Below are 19,993 nucleotides of genomic sequence, written 5' to 3' on the forward strand. Positions count from 1 at the left end.
AAATAAGCACCAAGAACAAGGATTTTATACAAGGATATGATCATGTGGCATTGTATGGCAAATAAGGGAAGCCCCGTCCCTTTAATATTTATGAGCTATATTTTATATATGGACTGTTAGTGGCAGTAAAATACTTTAAAAGCAGATGAATTAAGTTAGCTCACTACATCATTTAGGCTTATGCTTTTTATGACACAATGTCACAAGATGATGACTTATGGAGGCTGACTCAGATTTTTCTGTGTAAAAAATATCATAGAAAAATTATGTATTTTTGAACCTTGTGTAATACACACTAACTTTAGTGTACCTGCAACGTTTCAGAAAATGTACCGTCTGGTTTTTTTAGGGGTCATCTCAAAAAATGGGTACATTTAAATGTACTCGAGGAATATGTATGAAATAGCAATTTTTCACACATCCGGCCGGGAAGCAGATTATAATTATACTACAAAGGACGATTTTCTCAGATTGTAGAGTGTGAACAGATCAGAGATATCGTTATCTTTTATGTAAGAAACACATAATTCTACCATCTGGTATTTAAAAGAGGGCATCTCAAGACATAAAAGTGCACAGAATTTGCTAACCATTTGGAGTGCATATGTATTACAAATTTAAAGTACATGTAGATTGGTACAATGAATTCATTTTCATAAATTAAGAAAAATAGCCCAGAGGATAGAATAATTTCAATGGTGTACTCTTTATTACATTTTATGCCAATTCTTATAACGTACTTGGGGCTATACAAAGCTTTATTTTGTCATAACATATTAACGTCATAAAAACACAATGACGTATTATACATGGTATCTTACAGGAATGCCCAAAAGCATGCGCATTGAAAACTAAAGCCAGCCTCCTTAAATGTTTCATGAAATTGTTTTAATTGAATGATTTGATCGAGTAATATCACGGCTCATTTGTTGAAGTCCGGTATCCGACTTGCAAACCGCAAATGCAGAGTTCAAATCCGCCTCAGGATTTTGTAGATATTTATGGAAGAAATTTAAATCATATTTTCCACCTGAAATTGCTTATTTTTTGCCTATTTGACTTGTACATGTACTACATGAAAGACTTATAGATCATGCTATCTTTCATAATCATGTCGTTTTCTGCTGATTTGAGCTACTATTTCAAGGGATACTTATGATCGAGCCACCTTAAACTCTCGTGCATTTCCTTTCTGTTCATCTGTTTTGATGTTGGTCAACTCCATTTGTTACATAAAAAAACTCAAACACAACAGGCATAATTATGTACACAATATATTTATGGTATTCAGTGTAGTACAAATAATGAAAAGTTAACAAATAAAGAAATACACATGCATACAAGACCCAATCATAACTTTCGATGATGTATCAGAAGTTAGGAAAGTTAAAAAAATTGATTGAACTCTGTAAAACTTGACTAAGATATTATCAGATTAAAACATATCCATACTATTAATTGTGGAAGTCCTCCTTTTAATATATATATATAATATTATATATATATATATACAATGGAGTAATGAAAGAGGGACTGGAAATCCAATTCAAATATCACTGCCAACATCAGAGGTAAAAGCAACATTTTATTTTTGTTTATTAATAAAAAACAACTAAATCATACTTCTGTTAGGGAACAGTTTTTGCATTAAACATCAGTTTAAATTTATCAAAAGGGGTTGGCAAATATCGACTGCTCTAAGTCAATATATAAAACAAGATTGTTTTTTTTTGTGTGGCAAGACATGTAAACTATATAGAATAAACAATTATAGTTGTTTTTTTCTTGCATACAAAGAATATTAATACATTTGTATCCTTACAAAAAGGACCATCTTCCTGTTCAAAATCAGGTTAATTTATATTCATGTACAAACATTGCTAGTTTAACTCCATGTATATACCCGGTATTATGGAGAATGTATCATCATGATGACAATATAACCATAAATGCAGGCATTATTGCAAGCAAATGTGAAATTGTTATAGCTATATGTGCATTAATGAGAACATATAGGTAAATAGAACTATATACATAGACAAAATTGAGAACATATGGGCATTAGAACTAAACAAACGGGTATATGTAACTATATTTGCACAACAGAACTATATAATTCATACAGGCATTAATGAGGACGTATAAGCATTAGAGCCATACAAACAGGTATTTCTGACAATACATTGGGAATATAACTATATAATTATAAATACGGACATTAATGAGGGCGTATGGGCATTAAATAGAGCCATACATACATGTATGTCTGACAATACATGGGACATATTTCTGACAATACATGGGCAACAGAACTATATATAATTTATACGGACATTAACGATAACGCATGGGCATTAGAGCCATTGTGACATACAGGTATGTCTGACAATACATGGTCAGTACAACCAAGTTTATGTACATGACCTGTATACAATATTCATGAGAGCATACTGGCAGTACACTGTGGAACTAAGAACATCAAGTGGTGGCTCATATATTTTTCATAGATCAATCTCAAAGGTACCCCTTACTAATTAACATCCTTAATGAATTAAAATTCACGGCCATAAAAACTGGTATTACTATTTTTCTTAACCAACCATAAACTATATCTGACCAATTTAAATATATTACATACATATTTTTAAGAATTTAATCATTTTGGGTTTCACTTTTAAAAAATGTACTCATTTATTGGCCTCTTCTCTATATATGTTCAGCATATTTTTACACCTTCTACAAGGGGCTGTTTGACTTGCCAGTTACAAAAACAAAACTAAAAGGTTCAATAAAGTAAAATGTTTTCCCAACCTCATGACATATTTTCTTGGAATGGGAACCAGCTCCTACATTCTACAACCTAACGACAGCTCCCGGATTCTAAGCAGGTCTAAATGCCAAAACGTCTAGCTCCTCTATATTTTGTGTTTTTCTACGAAGATATGAATTCAAAACAAGAACATACAGAAGGCTCTATAATTACATATAACAGAACCATTTATTGCTTATCCTTACTGCACACCAACAAATTGGACCCCCCCCCCCCCCCAAACTACTTTTATTTCATTCGCAACTGTCCCTTGCATATAGGCCTTATCTTATAAAAAAAAAATCCACATCGTATTTGCTAAAAGCCCCAATTAATGATGTTCAAAGGCAATGTGACAATTTCTTAAAATTTTATTGTTTATGCAATGGCATCATGGATTCAATTGCAGAAATACACTAGACTTTGTTCATTTATCTTGTTTTGCTGGTTTCTTTTCAGCTGTAATGAAGGATAAAATAAAATACATAATAGTTGTCTTAAAATATAACTATGATAATTTAAGTGATATTTGGGATGGGGTTGATGATGTGATAATGGCTTGTGAAGCCCTTATTTCTATCACATTTTTTTACCCTCTTCAAATTATTTCATAAAATAGATATTTCATGGCAAAACCCATTACTTTTTTCTTTATATAACAAACCATCTTTAAAAATATACACCTTTACTTGTTTTATAATTGTTTTTATGTAATTCGGTTATACAGCGATGGGCTATTTCAAAGTTTGAACACAAAGTGATTATGTATATTGCAAGTAACAGTACAATATAGGTGACATGATTCAATGAGAACTAATATTTATAGCCTTACATAAAAAAGTGGATAGCTGAAAATTCTTTCATTTATAGTAACTGACCAAGTCAACAGTCCTTCCCCGAGTATGAAAAGCTACAATTGAATTATGATGATGATGAAAAATCAACACAATTGGTGGAGAAATCTTGAAAAGAAGAGAAAACTCATAACACTAGTAAAAGTACCAGTATATCTAGAAATAGTACAAGTAATACTAGTAATAGTACCAGTAATACTATGTAATAGTACAAGTACATGTAATACTAGCAATAGTACCAGCAATACTAGTAATATTACAAGTAATACTAGTAACAATACCAGTAAAACTAGTAATAGTACCAGTAATATAAGTAACAATATCTGAAATACTTGTACCAGTAATACTAGTAATAGAACAAGTAATGCTAGCAACAGTACCAGTAATACTAGTAATAGTACCAGCATTAATAGAAATAGTACAAGTAATACTGGTAATAGTACAAGTAAAACTAGTTATAGTACAAGTAGTACTAGTAATATTACAAGATATATTAGTAACAATATCAGTAATACTAGTAATAGTACCAGTAATAGAACCAATAATACTAGTAACGATACCAGAAATACTTGTAATTGTACTTATACTAGTAATAGAACAAGTAATACTAGTAACAGTACAAGTAATACTAGTAACAGTACCAGTACCTTTGTGAACGAGCTATTAAGAGAAAAATAAAATATTTCCATCTAAAGATTCTCTGGCCTAAAAAAGTTCATGTACTGTGATAGAACATATAATTTGTTATATTTGAAAAATGATCCATTGTTGAGGGGAGAAGGGGGTGGGGTATAGATATTACCTTATAAAAAGTTGTTCAATATGATTAGTTTCTTGTAAAAAAATGTTTGCCCCCTGCTTAAAGTTAAATTGGGGTTCGGTTTGTTCCGTTCAAAATTTCCTCTTCCTATATCTAAATTAAATGAATGTCACCTTCCAGCATAAAATGGGACACAGGACCACCTCCTTTATTGCTACATGCCTTAATCATTGTGAGTAAACAGAATCAAAGTGAGAATATTTTCAACAGAAGTTATCTCTGTTATCAGAGGGACATTCCACCTTAAGCTAGGTGAAATCAAAGAAAATAAAAATAATGTAAATTGTAGCTAATCCATTGACAAAGAAGATTACCAAGTAATTTATAAGTGGTCACAACCTAAAAATCATACATTCAAGTCTTAGATTCACGATTCAAGTTAAAACAGAACTGTACATTAAAATACCCATAAACAAAGTAATGTCACATTTATAATTAAAACATCCAAAAACTACAAACAACAATGGAATGAGAATACCAGTATCAAAAAACAAAAAAAGTATACTTTATGTACATGTTATACATGTCCCATGTGTGATGGTCTTTACTATACACGTCTCTTCTGCCTGAATAAAATATACCGGTACACATTGTATAAGCAAGTTATCACTATTGGAACATAACTCAGGTTTTTACGTTCACACAGAATCTCACCCAACAATTCCAGAACTCTGTATACCCCCACTTCTGTTTCATCCCTTCTCTGTTCTCTTTGTGTTTCATCATATTTCATAAAATACCCCCTGCTCCCTCCCCCAAGCTTTTGTGTTATCCTTAAATCGACATGATTCACTATCCAACTCCCCCTGCATCTGTTTAACCTATAGGACAGAGTGAATTGCGATTTACCCTCCCCCCTCACACATCAGTCTGCGTCCGCATCTTCATCCTCCGGATCTATGTGTTTCATCATCTGCACTATGATAGACTCTATGTTCTCGGGCCCTCCCCAGTCTTTGCTGGGGTCTATTCTACGCAGGAGTTCATGGACATTCCTCTGGAAGCTTTCAAGTCTCTCCCTGACCCCCATTTCTTCCTGGCTCTCTGAACGCCCCTCAGTCTGAACACCCTGCTCTTTGTATGTCCTAGTTTTGTTAATATGCTCCTTTAATTTATCAAGATTTGGTTTTTTATCCTCTGTCTTACTAGTGGAGGCATCACTCGAGTTGCTTCTGCCTGGGTCAGGTTTGTTAATATGCTCCTTTAATTTATCAAGATTTGGTTTTTTATCCTCTGTCTTACTAGTGGAGGCATCACTTGAGTTGCTTCTGCCTGGGTCAGGTTTGGAGTTAGATTTGGAACTGTCCTCTTTCAATTTTTTGGAGGAGGATGGGTCCTCGCTTTCTTGCTCCTCATCTGAGTCAATGGTGAGATCCACCACTCTCTTCTCCTTCTCTTGGTTAGGGTTAGGAATAATTTCCACAACACTGCCATCTTCTGTTTTGATGCAGATGCTGTCACTCGAATGCTTCCTCTTTAGGCCATTTTTTCTGAAACAAATTACAAACAAGTGGTTCTTGAAAAGATGTTGAAAATGTGAAAAGTTTACAGACAGACGGACAGACAGACAGACAGACAGACGGACGACAGACAAAATGTGATCAGAATAGCTCACTTGAGCTTTCAGCTCGGTGAGCTAAAAATCAGTAATATAAAAGACTTTTTAATGCAAAAAATCATTAGTCTTCCATGTGTTTACTGAATGTGGGCCAATTTGCAGAAGTTTTTGATGAGGGTTATCAATAACTACTGTCCTTTACACTTTCAAATGGAAAAAGCCTCAACATTAATATGATCCTTTCAATACTTATTTGATCCATATATATTTACTGAAGAGAAATGAAAACTTCATCATCATTTTTATAGCTCCAAAGACTTATAAGCCTCCTGCTAGCGCAATTTCCTGTCGATTCCAAACTATTGTGAATAAAAATCATTGAGATGATTTACAGTCTGTATGATGATGTAATAAAAAAATTGGATAAGTTTCTGAGGCACAGCCAAACTACATCAATACTGCTGACGGTGTCTGACATGTCAAACATCATCCGAAACCTATGGCTCAGCATTCAAGCCTGTTGGGTGCCTCAGTATCATAAGACACACCATCCATGCAAGTTTTGTGAAGTAAGGACCAGTAGTAACTTAAAACTAGCTATCAAAGGACACCTGCACCAAAAACTTTAACCATCTTTCCGAAACCTATGGCTCAGATTCAGCATTTAAGCCTGTCTGGCTCATCAGTATAAAAAGACACACCATCCATGCAAGTTTTGTGAAGTTAGGACCAGTAGTGACTTATAAATTGCTGTCAAAGGGCACCTGCACCAAAAACTTTTAACCTGCTCCAAAACCCTAATATTCTCTAGCATCTGAAGTTCATGGCCAAAATTCAGCATTCAAGTCTTTCAAGTTCATTATTAGGTCCACATGCATCATCCATGCAAGTTTGTTGAAAATTGGACAAGAAATAACTTTAACGAGGTCCGGACGCAAAGGCCGGGGGTATAGCATAAGATCCCACAGACTTTGTCTCAGTGAGCTAAAAATTATCATCTATTTAAAGAAACTATGTTATATAGTGAATTTGCAATAGAAATTATTACAAATTAGTTATAAGTATATAACGAATTACGGATATAATGAAGGAAATCCATTGGACTTTGCTATAACCAAGTTTTCCTGTATAAACATGTACATGTACTCATTTACTCTTACTTGTTTGGTGAACTGGTGGAAGCTCCTCGTGCCACTTTATCCAGGAGTTCCTGTTATAAAGAGAACTGGTAAGTAAGTTTCATTCAAAATAGGCATGGTTCTACATAATATTCATATTAAGAAAGAATAACACTCAGCTCATGTCCTAAGATGATAAACAAGGATGTGATATAGACTGGTCCCTAAGACTTTGTCTTAAGTTAACAAGGATGTGACAAAGACTGGTCACTTACACTGTGTCCTAGATTAACAAGGATGTGACATAGACTGGTCACTTAAACTGTGGCCTAGGTTAACAAGGATGGGACATAGACTCGTCACTTACACTGTGTCCTAGATTAACAAGGATGGGACATAGACTGGTCACTTACACTGTGTCCTAGATTAACAAGAATGTGACATAGACTGGTCACTTAAACTGTGTCCTAGATTAACAAGGATGGGACAAAGACTGGTCACTTACCCTGTGTCCTAGATTAACAAGGATGTGACATAGATGTGTTACTTACACCGTGTCCTAGATTAACAAGGATGGGACATAGTCTGGTCACTTACATTGTGTCCTAGGTTAACAAGGATGGACATAGACTGGTCACTTACACTGTGTCCTAGATTAACAAGGATGGGACAAAGACTCGTCACTTACACTGTGTCCTAGATTAACAAGGATGTGATATAGACTCGTCACTTACACTGTGTCCTAGATTAACAAGGATGGGACATAGACTCGTCACTAACACTGTGTCCTAGATTAACAAGGATGGGACATAGACTGGTCACTTATACTGTGTCCTAGATTAACAAGGATGGGACATAGACTCGTCACTTACACTGTGTCCTAGATTAACAAGGATGGGACATAAACGGGTCACTTACACTGTGTCCTAGATTAGCAAGGATGGGACAAAGACTGGTCACTTACCCTGTTTTCTAGATTAACAAGGATGTGACATAGATGTGTTACTTACACTGTGTCCTAGATTAACAAGGATGGGACATAGTCTGGTCACTTACATTGTGTCCTAGGTTAACAAGGATGGACATAGACTGGTCACTTACACTGTGTCCTAGATTAACAAGGATGGGACAAAGACTCGTCACTTACACTGTGTCCTAGATTAACAAGGATGTGATATAGACTCGTCACTTACACTGTGTCCTAGATTAACAAGGATGGGACATAGACTCGTCACTAACACTGTGTCCTAGATTAACAAGGATGGGACATAGACTGGTCACTTATACTGTGTCCTAGATTAACAAGGATGGGACATAGACTCGTCACTTACACTGTGTCCTAGATTAACAAGGATGGGACATAAACGGGTCACTTACACTGTGTCCTAGATTAGCAAGGATGGGACAAAGACTGGTCACTTACCCTGTTTTCTAGATTAACAAGGATGTGACATAGATGTGTTACTTACACTGTGTCCTAGATTAACAAGGATGGGACATAGTCTGGTCACTTACATTGTGTCCTAGGTTAACAAGGATGGACATAGACTGGTCACTAACACTGTGTCATAGGTTAACAAGGATGTGATATAGACTGGTCACTTACACTGTGTCCTAGATTAACAAGGATGTGATATAGACTCGTCACTTACACTGTGTCATAGGTTAACAAGGATGTGATATAGACTCGTCACTTACACTGTGTCATAGGTTAACAAGGATGGGACATAGACTGGTCACTTACACTGTGTCATAGGTTAACAAGGATGGGACATAGATTCGTCACTTACACTGTGTCCTAGATTAACAAGGATGGGACATAAACGGGTCATTTACACTGTGTCCTAGATTAACAAGGATGGGACATAGACTGGTCACTTACTCTGTATCCTATGTTAACACAGACAGAACACATACACTGTTGATTACACTTATACTGTGTCTTGGGTTAACAAGGATGCTTATACTATGTCTAAGTTAAACATGGATGAGACACAGGCTGGTCAATTATACTGTATCCTAGATAAACATGGACAGAACATAGACTGTTTACTAGACTTACACTGTGTCCTTGGTTTATGATGTTTATTTTTTCAGCTGCGTCAAGCATCTGGCGACTGGCCGCCTGCTGCCTTGATCTCTCCTTGTGGAGGGCCTCGATCATTTTCTCCTGCTTGGCTGCTTTTTCCTCCAGCTTTCTCAGCTTATCAACAATGGGAATGTAGGACTAAAATATACATGCATCAATGTGAAGATATCAGCAAGCATTCAACATTTATTCAAGTTCAGCCTCCTCAGTTTGTTCATTATAGGACTGTAGGACTGAGACAGACACACTGTCATGTATTAAAGCTCTTGATATCAGCTTGCATGCAAAATGTCAGAAACTGTTGATTTTCATGAAACATGTATCATTTCTTATGTATTAGACTGAGTATACTCTAGATATCATTACACTTAAAGAACTTTTTCCCATACATTAGTTCTTATATAAATTACGAATTTTAAAAAAAAACATAATCATTATGTAATATTGTTCTATACTTTAACACCAGTCCTAAAATCAGCAAGAACTCTTTCATCTGGTACCCAGTGACATTTTTTTTCAGTAAAAAAAAACTGATCACTGTTACAGTATCATATTTCTAACTAAGACTGTAACTAATACATTACCTTGCCTGTTTTAAGCATATTTTTTCATAACATGCATAATGGAGAATAAATATAGGATTTATCATGGTTTAAGATGGTTTTTATCTGAGTTATTTTTGTATTCCCTAGCCTTAGTGAGGGAATAAAATCACTCAGTGTTGGATAAAAATAACATGTATATACCATCACAAACCACAAAAGGTTCTTTTTATCACGTTTTAATGTTTTTATTTCTATTCTATAGGATCTTTTATTCAAAACTTCTACTGTCATTTCAATAGAAATATGTAAAAATCCAAATCTTACCTCCAACTTCTTCATACGGTTAGAGTGATGGCTATCTGTTCTAAATTTATCATAACTCCAACTTGTTCTTACCGATGGCTATCTGTTCTGATTTAATCTTACCTCTGACTTATTCTTACCGATGGCTATCTGACGTGTTCTGGTTTAATCTTACCCCTGATTTGTTCTTACCTATGACTATCTGTTCTGATTAATCTTACTTCTGTCTTGTTCTTACGAATGGCTATCTGTTCTGGTTAATCTTACCTCTGACTTATTCTTACCGATGGCTATCTGTTCTGGTTTAATCTTACCTCTGACTTATTCTTACCGATGGTTATCTGTTCTGGTTTAATCTTACCTTTGACTTGTTCTTACCGATGGCTATCTGTTCTGGTTTAATCTTACCTCTGTCTTGTTCTTACTGATGGCTATCTGTTCTGGTTTAATCTTACCTCTGACTTATTCTTACCAATGGCTATCTGTTCTGGTTAATCTTACCTATGACTTGTTCTTACCGATGGCTATCTGTTCTGGTTTAATCTTACCTCTGACTTGTTCTTACCGATGGCTATCTGTTCTGGTTTAATCTTACCTCTGTCTTGTTCTTACGAATGGCTATCTGTTCTGATTTAATCTTATCTCTGTCTTGTTCTTACGAATGGCTATCTGTTCTGGTTAATCTTACCTCTGACCTGACTTATTCTTACCAATAGCTATCTGTTCTGATTTAATCTTATCTCTGACTTGTTCTTACCAATGGCTATCTGTTCTGATTTAATCTTACCTCTGACTTGTTCTTACTGATGGCTATCTGTTCTGGTTAATCTTACCTCTGCCTTGTTCTTACTGATGGCTATCTGTTCTGATTTAATCTTACCTCTGACTTGTTCTTGTTAATGGCTATCTGTTCTGGTTAATCTTACCTCTGTCTTGTTCTTATTAATGGCTATCTGCTCTGGTTAATCTTACCTCTGTCTTGTTCTTATTAATGGCTATCTGCTCTGGTTAATCTTACCTTTGACTTATTCTTACCAATGGTTATCTGTTCTGGTTAATCTTACCTCTGACTTTTTCTTCTGGTCTATCTCCATTTCTTTTTTCTGTAGCTGTTTCTCTTTTTCTGATAGTAGCATCTCTTTCTCCTTGATTTGCTGTTTCTATATTGAGAAAAACAAATTGAATTTTAGGTTATATTTCTAACAATAATTGCAAATTACTTTGATTTAATCAAATGTTGGAAATAGCCCAGTCTAAGGGCAACTGCTTTCTTACACATTCCTTCGATGATATTTTTACATGCCTTATTTTTCATGTTTGAGTGCTTCATTATGCAAGTTGGTTATATATTATATCAATCGCGATTTTACATGAATATTAATGAATTCCTTCAGTTGCATTTAATAAATAATATACAGTATTGTACTGTTAACATATAACATTTTGCTGTGTATTCAGCTAAATCAATAAAATTAACAAATGTCATGAATATGTATAAATATATTGCATGACATTGCATTAATTTAGAAATGTGCCAAGTCAAATCTAGTAAGCTGGCTTGTTCAATATTCAATAAAGGGCAAATATCATACAAATCATTAAAATAGAAAATGTTCAAGATGCCTAAAGTGTTCAATTATAAAGTTGATCTGAACTAATACATCAGGTTTTTAGGAAGCTTGAAGTGTTCAATAATAAGTTGATGTCTATTAAAAGTAAGATATTTGAGATGTTTTAAATGTTCAATAATAAGTTGACATTTAGCAGAACTGACCTCATGCAACTTGATTTTCTGCTTCTGTACAATCCTAAAAGTAGAAAAAATATTTTCAAAAAATAAAATGGATCTAAGAATCAAATCACAGATTATGTACAGATATATTGGCCATGTACCATGCTAAAGTAAGTAGGAAGTTGTAATATACACCTGAGTCGTCTAACACTAAATTTCTACCATGTACAATGCTGTTATGTACAGTATATAGAAGGAGTTTGGTATTTCAATGTAACAAGAGCCACAACGACAAGATAAAAAGATAGAAAAAACAAAAGACGGCTTGACAGATAGACAGAAGATTAGATAGAATGACAGAAACTTAAGACTAAATGAAACCTATGATAGGACAAATTCAAGACGTTAAAGAAAAAGGACATAAGACTGTCAGATATAAAACAGACTACCCGGTAGATACTATAAGAGTTTGTACTACAGAGGGTTCCGCTTAATCTGATTGTCAATTGTCAGAGAAAAATTATTAGATCAACCTATTATTTGATTTACCGATTAAGCGTTTTTGTGGTCTTTGATTTTGGTATAGAATAAAATATAGCTTGTTTCAAGACATAATTTATCAATGAAAAGATATAATCAGTATGAAAATAGTTTGAAATGAAATAGTTTACCTTGCATTAGCAATGAAATAGCATTTTAGTCTTTATTTTGTTTGTAAATGCTCAAAAGAAAATGTTTCTCGTTATTAGGATGGTTTCAAAGTGGCGCCATTTTGACAGGAAGTAATAAGAGGAAATGGTTTATCGTCTGAACAGTCCCTCTTTTCACCTGGACAATATTTATTTAAATTCTTTCTCTGTCATACGAATTGCTCTTGAATAATTAATTTTACATGAAAAAAATGATTTGAATTTTATTCATTAAGTTTTCTATCCCGATGTAAAATTGAAAGTAATCAGAATTTCCCGATGTCACATATATTCCAAAGCCAGTCACTTATAATTCAGAAATTACATGTTCAAATAATTCTCAATGGTGAAAGCCCAGCATGAAATTAACACATGCAGTTGGTAAATAAACAAATAATAAAATGTGTACACAGATAAGGTTAGTCCTGTGTGTGGTCATCCGGAACAACTATAGATGTCGGAAGCTTTCATCTTACGAAGAAGGGAGTCATCTGTGTGCATTGAAGTGTAACTAATGCCCTGTAATGAGTTACTGAGGGTGTCAACCAATTACACAAAGGAGTATGCAGGTGTAAGAGGGTGGCGAATCATTATTAAATGGTCACAATCCTGTCATATTTATCGAAAATGACATTTTTTCCTATCAGATTATCAGGCAAAAATATAAAGGGATATGTAAGAAATGGTTCGGTATTTTGATATTATATCACATTAACCAAAGTATTCAATTAACCGCTATCAGATAAGTGGAACCCTCTGTATAAAGGCGGTGCTGGACATCTCATCGAAAGAAAACTCGCCAAATGCGACAACTCATCGAAAGTCAACTAATCGAATGTAAAACTCACCGACCTGACATGTCAACGAAAGACAACTTGTGGATGATGACAACTCATCAATATAAATTGAAATAAAAATATAAATGTTTGAACACTTTTCAGGTTATTGTCTTCATTTTATTCTCAGTCACGATATGGCTGAAGGTGGAAGCGATTTTACATTTATTCCTTTGCAAAGGGATAAAAAAACTAGTCCGAGGCAAGGAACCTGATGGGCCGCAAAAAAAAGAAATTACAAAAAACAAAAACATTTACTTGATCGTTTCAACATTCGGAGAACGAGTCGCGAATGACAATTATTTACCATACCTTGAAGGGCTAGCACACAATATAAGGTATTAATGTACATGTTAATCAGTGCGAATACAATTAAAATTTTTGATACCTATTAGTTATTGTGTTTTACTTTTCACTTTTTGTGTTTAATTTTTCACTTTTATTTTCATTTTCAATAAGTTTTGATCAGTATCGATGTATTGTCGTATCCATGAGATGTCTATTCCATGATTTGTTGTATGGATGAGCTGTTCATTCGGTGAGTTGTTGCATCAATGAATTTTTTTTCGATGAGTTGTCTTTCGATGAGTTGTCATAGACCCATATAAAGGTTCTCCGATCCTCAGCCTCAAAATTTTTTTTGCATTATAAGAATGTTACTTATCCTTCAAACTTTACATAAAATGAAATGAAATAAATGGATTTGTTTTGATGGTATCCATGCATTTTATAAAGTTATTGAAATTTTGGCCTCTATGGATATAATGGAATAAATAAACAAGTTGAGATCAAATTAGGGAAAAAAACAGTTTTAAAGGTGCAAGAGTGGCTTGAAACCCTTTAAGTAGAAGGTCTCAGTGGAGCCACTAAGCCAAGCAGGACGTTAAATAGCTGTGGGTTAAATTAACACTACAAGACTAATTAAATTTGCCTGTATAAAATGAAGATTTATGATAGGAATAAAACAATTCTGAATAATTCAGCATTATCAAACATTGCTGCGGATCTGACATCATTAAAAAAAACAGTGAAAAACTTGTACTATTTGAAAGATGGTAAAAATTTTGTACTATTAGAAAGAAAGTTAAAAACTTTGTACTGTTAGAAAAACAGTAAAAACTTCTGATGTAAACATGTTTACAGAAAACAATGGGTAGGGGCCTTTACAACATTATTTTGTAATGATAAATGGAATATATAAACTGATTAATTCTTCATATGTTGAATGAAGATGAAATTAAACAGAAGTTCCTCAAATCACTTACTGTTGTTTTTTAAAGGTCTTTTTGTATGTTGGTGCCATCAACGCTTCATCCTCATCTTCTGGCTCCTCAGCGACTTCACAGCGACTAAAACACAACACCACAGATCCTTTTTTAAACAAAGTACTGATGGGAGTTGATTTTATCAATTATCATTTATTTTAAAATCAACTTATCTTTCATGGTAATTAGTTTCTAGTCTGTATTTGAATTATGCGCTTTTTTATAATATGGATTTTCAGACTTTTCTGACAAGAACTTTGAGAAACCCCATATGAATCATGTTGTGTAGTATTTAAAGAATGATGGATTTTAAACTATGTATTAGTAATCAAAACAATTCTAAAAATTGTATGGATCCAAGCACTATTAATATCGAACTCTCGTCTCGTTCAACCAGACGTTCGGCTGTCTCCGTTAATCTCCGACAAGCAAGACGGCCTCTCTGCTTGTCTGAGATTTACGGAGACAGCCTAGCGTTTTGTTGAACGAGACTATATTAAACTCTGGCGTAGGAATATATGAGACTACAAAAAACACCTATAAGGTTTGTTACTGACTATTTACAGAAATTTGTGGTGTTGGTAAAGTCCATAGAAGGTGAGGCTCTGCCTCGCCTTCTTACTGACTGTTTACAGAAATTTGTGGGATCGGTAAAGTCCATAGAAGGCGAGGCGGAGCCTCGCCTTTGCCTTCTATGGACTTAACTGATCCCACAAATTTCTGTAAACAGTCAGTAATGAACCTAATAAGTAATATTATACTGACATAATTAATACTAACATAATAATTAATACAAAGATAATCAACAGCATTTACAACAGTATCAATAATTATAATTATACTGACATAATTGAATCTCTTATAGCATTTAAAGTAACTGTTTTAACATACTTGAAAGCTGCATCAGGATTCATGTGACAGAACCACTTTTCTGGAAGATCATCTTGTTTGAATCCAGCAGGTAGTCTCCTCCATTGCAGACAGTTATCACACTGAGCCCACAACCAATCAGGGGCTAGCACTCTGTAAATAGAATCAGCCAACCCTATCAAAGAATATCGCAAGCTATCACTCTAAAAATAGAATCAACCCATCCAATCAATGACTATCCCCAGCAAGCACTCTATGAATAGAATCAACCCACTATATCAAATACTATCCCCAGCTAGCACTATATAAATAGAATCAATCCACTTTATCAAAGACTATCCCCAGCAAGCACTCTTTAAATAGAATCAACCCACCCATCAAAGACTATCCCCAGCTAGCACTCTATAAATAGAATTATCCCACTTTATCAAAGACTATCCCCAGCTAGCACTCTATAAATAGAATCAACCTATTCTATCAAAGATAATTTCATGCTAGCCCTCAATAAATAGAATCAACCCACCCTATCAAAGACTATCCCCAGCTAGCACTCTATAAATAGAATCAACCCACCCTATCAAAGACTATCCCCAGCTAGCACTCTATAAATAGAATCAACCCACCCTATCAAAGACTATCCCCAGCTAGCACTCTATAAATAGAATCAACCCACCCTATCAAAGACTATCTCCAGCTAGCACTCTATAAATAGAATCAACCCACCCTATCAAAGACTATCTCCAGCTAGCACTCTATAAATAGAATCAACCCACCCTATCAAAGATTATCTCCAGCTAGCACTCTATAAATAGAATCAACCCACCCTATCAAAGACTATTCCATGCAATTATTTGATAAACAGAAATAATCCAAAAAAATTATGTCAGATATCAAACTTCTCTGTCAGTGCATTAAAGTCTACAATGGACACACTTTACATTTTTTACACTGCATTGTCTACAATAGTCACATTTTGTAATTTGCTTTTACAGGTACTGCATTTAGTCTACAAAATTAATAGTAATACTCTATAATTTTTTTATACTGCATTCAGTCTACAAAAAGTGGCACTATTACTACAGGAATCTCAACTCAGATTTGTCTGGAACTGATAAATGAACTGGTGCCTTCACTGATTCTTTGAACAATCCTTCATAATTCAGTTCTGGAAATTTGGTGCTCTTATTTAAAAGTTAGATATCAGTGCTTCTCATTCAACTTCAGCATATGAAAATCACTGAAGTATGAGCCGCAATTCCAAACAAAAATGATGAAAGACTGTCCCAGGATTTGGTGAAGGCACTGGTCTTAATATCAAGCCAAGCGGACTCTCAGCATAAACCACCACTAAACTCACTTGTGTGTGCTGGACCCTGCAGCTGTTGTGTTGGGTCCCACTCGCTTTTCATTCCAGTAATCATTCAGTTTCAATCCAACATTTGTCATAAAAGCACTGAAACATAAGAAATATTTAAAATTACAGTACCCTTCATTTTACATTATCTTATTCTCCTTCTAAAAATGGGTATTAATTTCAAAAAAATTTAATTCTGTTTATATAACACTATTTTATTTAAAGTGTATCTAGTATCTACTTTATTTTTCATCTAAATTTTGTAAGATAAAATTATAAAGAATGAATTTAATAGCTTCCTAAATTTTTAATCACAACAGCTTTTTAATCAATTTATTATTATTTCCCCTTGGATGCTTTACTACTTTTAATGCTAACTGTTCCAAGTGTTTCCTCATACAACTTATACTAATGTACCTGTCCAATTTAGCATAGTCCATGATAATTAAATAATTATTAATCTATTTTGCGGTGTGACCGTTGGGGCAAACGCAGCATAAATTTCATTGTAAATTCACACAGGTACATGAAAATAAATTAAAGCATGGTTTACCAAATGGATGCATATCAACATGAATAAAAGTAAAACATTTTACGCTCCAGTATACATGTATAAACAGTCCTGTTTTACGATGTGGCGATCTTAAGGGCAAAACCATTAACAACTATCACAATTTCCCTATCAGATTCGTTAGAAACGTGCACAGTTGGATATGCCTATCTATTTTTTCATTAAGCTAATTGTCGAGTGCTCAGTCTAGACATTGTGACGTCACATTAGTAGATCTAGAGCCGATATCATTAAACAGTTTCCCTCAAAGTAACGATGCTCCCATCAATTTGCCAAGAAAATCATGTAAAAAAAAAAGTAGAAAACCATTTTTTAGAATCAGCAGAATTTTTCATTCATCTTTTAAATGCATGGTATTCTTAAAACACATTATACCTGTTCTCGCGAAATCATGACATTGGTAGCCATTTGCAATTTACACGGAATTGTGGGCATGAATCTGACTTTTTCCGTATATCAAAGTAGCATCAGGCCGAATTTTCTCTTTGCCCAGGCGTTGTCGTTAGAGCATGCTGTGCACGCTAATAAAATGACCTCCGATGTGCATTGGTCTTCCAAAGATCAGCTGAACAATACTAGCCAAGAGCTGACATGTAACAGGGTTTCTATGTTTTATTAGAATCCATGTAAAACATTTCCGTTCTCAGGTACAACAAACCAGACCCCGTATAAATTGTATTACGCTGTTGACCTACTTGTATTTCTCGTCCCGGCTGAAGTCTTGCTTGTTGTGGGTCGGGGTCAAAAAGGTGGCCTCTGCTACTCCTACTATACCCACACCCAGCTCATTTGCCTTTAAAAACAGACATTATTTAATTTAAATGCGCAACATTAATCTAAAGATTCAGCTGCTTCTATTATACCCACACCCTGCTTGTTCTCTTTCAAAAACAGAAGCCAAGATCCGCGCCTGGCAACATGATGTGATCCAGCTCTTTGGACCAAGTTACTGTTACAATGTTAAATTTTATTATATATCCTTGTCTATTTAAAACTTTTAGTTACAAAACTATCCTTTTAAAATCATTAGTATGACGTTCACTTATACAACAAGGCTTTTTTCAGTAAACTTTATTAAAATGTGCTAAAATACAGATGTTATTTAATGCGTACAACGTCATTGGTTTCAGAGAATGGTGATACAGAGTTGGAACCCCCCCAGTGTGGGATCCGGAAATTTTGATCACACTCTGACAGTCTGTAACATTGACAGTATCAAGAAGGGAAAATAGATGGATATAACACAACGTCATCTTCCCAAGTCAAGAGTTCCTAATCCGCTCCGCTCTACATAAACCCTTGACCGAAAACACAATACATTTGTGGGTAAATGATTACGCCATCTAGTGAGAGTACTCATTTTTAAACTTTTGTGACCTCTTGTTCTGACCAATAAGAGAATGCATTATAAACAGAAACAATATAGCAATATGGCTGCTCCCATGACCAAAATCAAATTTGTAGAAAAGTTGGGTTCACTTGGACTAAAAACCGATAGCAGCAAGTCAAATACTTAGTAGTCGATCTCAAATTTATTTGACAATGGTTCAACATTAACCAATGCACAATTAACATCATTATTGAAACAACGTTTCTTATTGGGTCATGCAGACTTGTATGACACCAACCAGCGTGCGAGGTTTTTAACCCCATTAAACTCTGCCTATTCTGTCAAGGGTTTATGTAGAGCAGAGCGGATCAGAAACTCTTGACTTGGGAAGATGGGTATAACAAGAATTTCTAGTACCTGTCTCTGGTATCCAACTTTGTCATACGCCCGAATCAGCCGATTCTTGTGATATAACATCAAGCCATAGTCTTCTGGGTTCTTACTGGACGTGAATCCAAACTTTATTCCTACTGGTTTATCCTGGTGTATTGTTAAAGATCAATCATGATAAAAGACATCACTTTATACAAAAATATTGGAAAACCCTAGCATCATATCACTTCCTTTTTTTATTCCAAGATCTTTCTTATTTTTTCTGGTGTTCTTCTGAATTTCTGTAATACTGCCATAACATGCATGTAGCAATGATTTTTTTAAAATTCATATCCATAACCCAGCCCTAGACTTCTTTGACATTTACAAACTGAGTAAGACAGTACATGACTTCCATGAATTAGATGTATTATGGCATATCTATCCTTGCAATGACCCACTAATACGAGTGAATCATAAAACACAATTGAACTTCGATATCTCGAACACTGTTATCTCGAATACAATGGATATGTAGAAGTGATTTGTAAGTTCCAAAAAAAAAAAAATACTAACAAATCAAGGCATGCATGTGAATTCCTCTGTTTTCTCATTTCAAGTGAAATCATTGCAAGTGAAAAGCTGTCATTGTGACAGCAAACCGGGTTTTCTTTTATGTATCCATAATCCATGTCAACCATGAACTGATAAACTCTGCCTATTGTATCCAGTGAAGTGGAGTACCCTATAAGCAATATTTTGCCAAACTTGACTAAGTCAAAAGCTGATATTTTTTTCATAAATTATCAGAAATCAAAATCCTAGCAACTATGCACACCTCTTATATACAATGTATGTACAATTGATCTGCAAAAGAA

General features: G+C 34.5%; 1 protein-coding gene across 4 annotated transcripts in view; it reads right to left on the reverse strand.

Annotated features, from left to right (window-relative positions):
- Window positions 1-1,257: 1,257 nt before the first annotated feature.
- LOC128183207 (MORC family CW-type zinc finger protein 3-like) overlaps window positions 1,258-19,993 on the reverse strand; it is a 43,196-nt gene continuing 24,460 nt past the window's right edge. For all 4 annotated transcript variants that reach the window (XM_052852128.1, XM_052852124.1, XM_052852125.1 and 1 more), the window contains exons 8-17: window positions 19,161-19,283; window positions 18,109-18,206; window positions 16,846-16,941; window positions 15,510-15,641; window positions 14,619-14,702; window positions 11,871-11,904; window positions 11,161-11,256; window positions 9,222-9,386; window positions 7,202-7,251; window positions 1,258-5,973 (exon numbers count right to left, since the gene is read on the reverse strand). In XM_052852128.1, the coding sequence (XP_052708088.1) occupies window positions 5,349-5,973; window positions 7,202-7,251; window positions 9,222-9,386; window positions 11,161-11,256; window positions 11,871-11,904; window positions 14,619-14,702; window positions 15,510-15,641; window positions 16,846-16,941; window positions 18,109-18,206; window positions 19,161-19,283 (1,503 nt within the window). In that variant the 3' untranslated portion in view covers window positions 1,258-5,348. The remainder of the gene's footprint in view (window positions 5,974-7,201; window positions 7,252-9,221; window positions 9,387-11,160; window positions 11,257-11,870; window positions 11,905-14,618; window positions 14,703-15,509; window positions 15,642-16,845; window positions 16,942-18,108; window positions 18,207-19,160; window positions 19,284-19,993) is intronic.

This window comes from Crassostrea angulata, chromosome 5 (genome assembly GCF_025612915.1).
Source record: "Crassostrea angulata isolate pt1a10 chromosome 5, ASM2561291v2, whole genome shotgun sequence".
Lineage (NCBI taxonomy): Eukaryota > Metazoa > Mollusca > Bivalvia > Ostreida > Ostreidae > Magallana > Magallana angulata.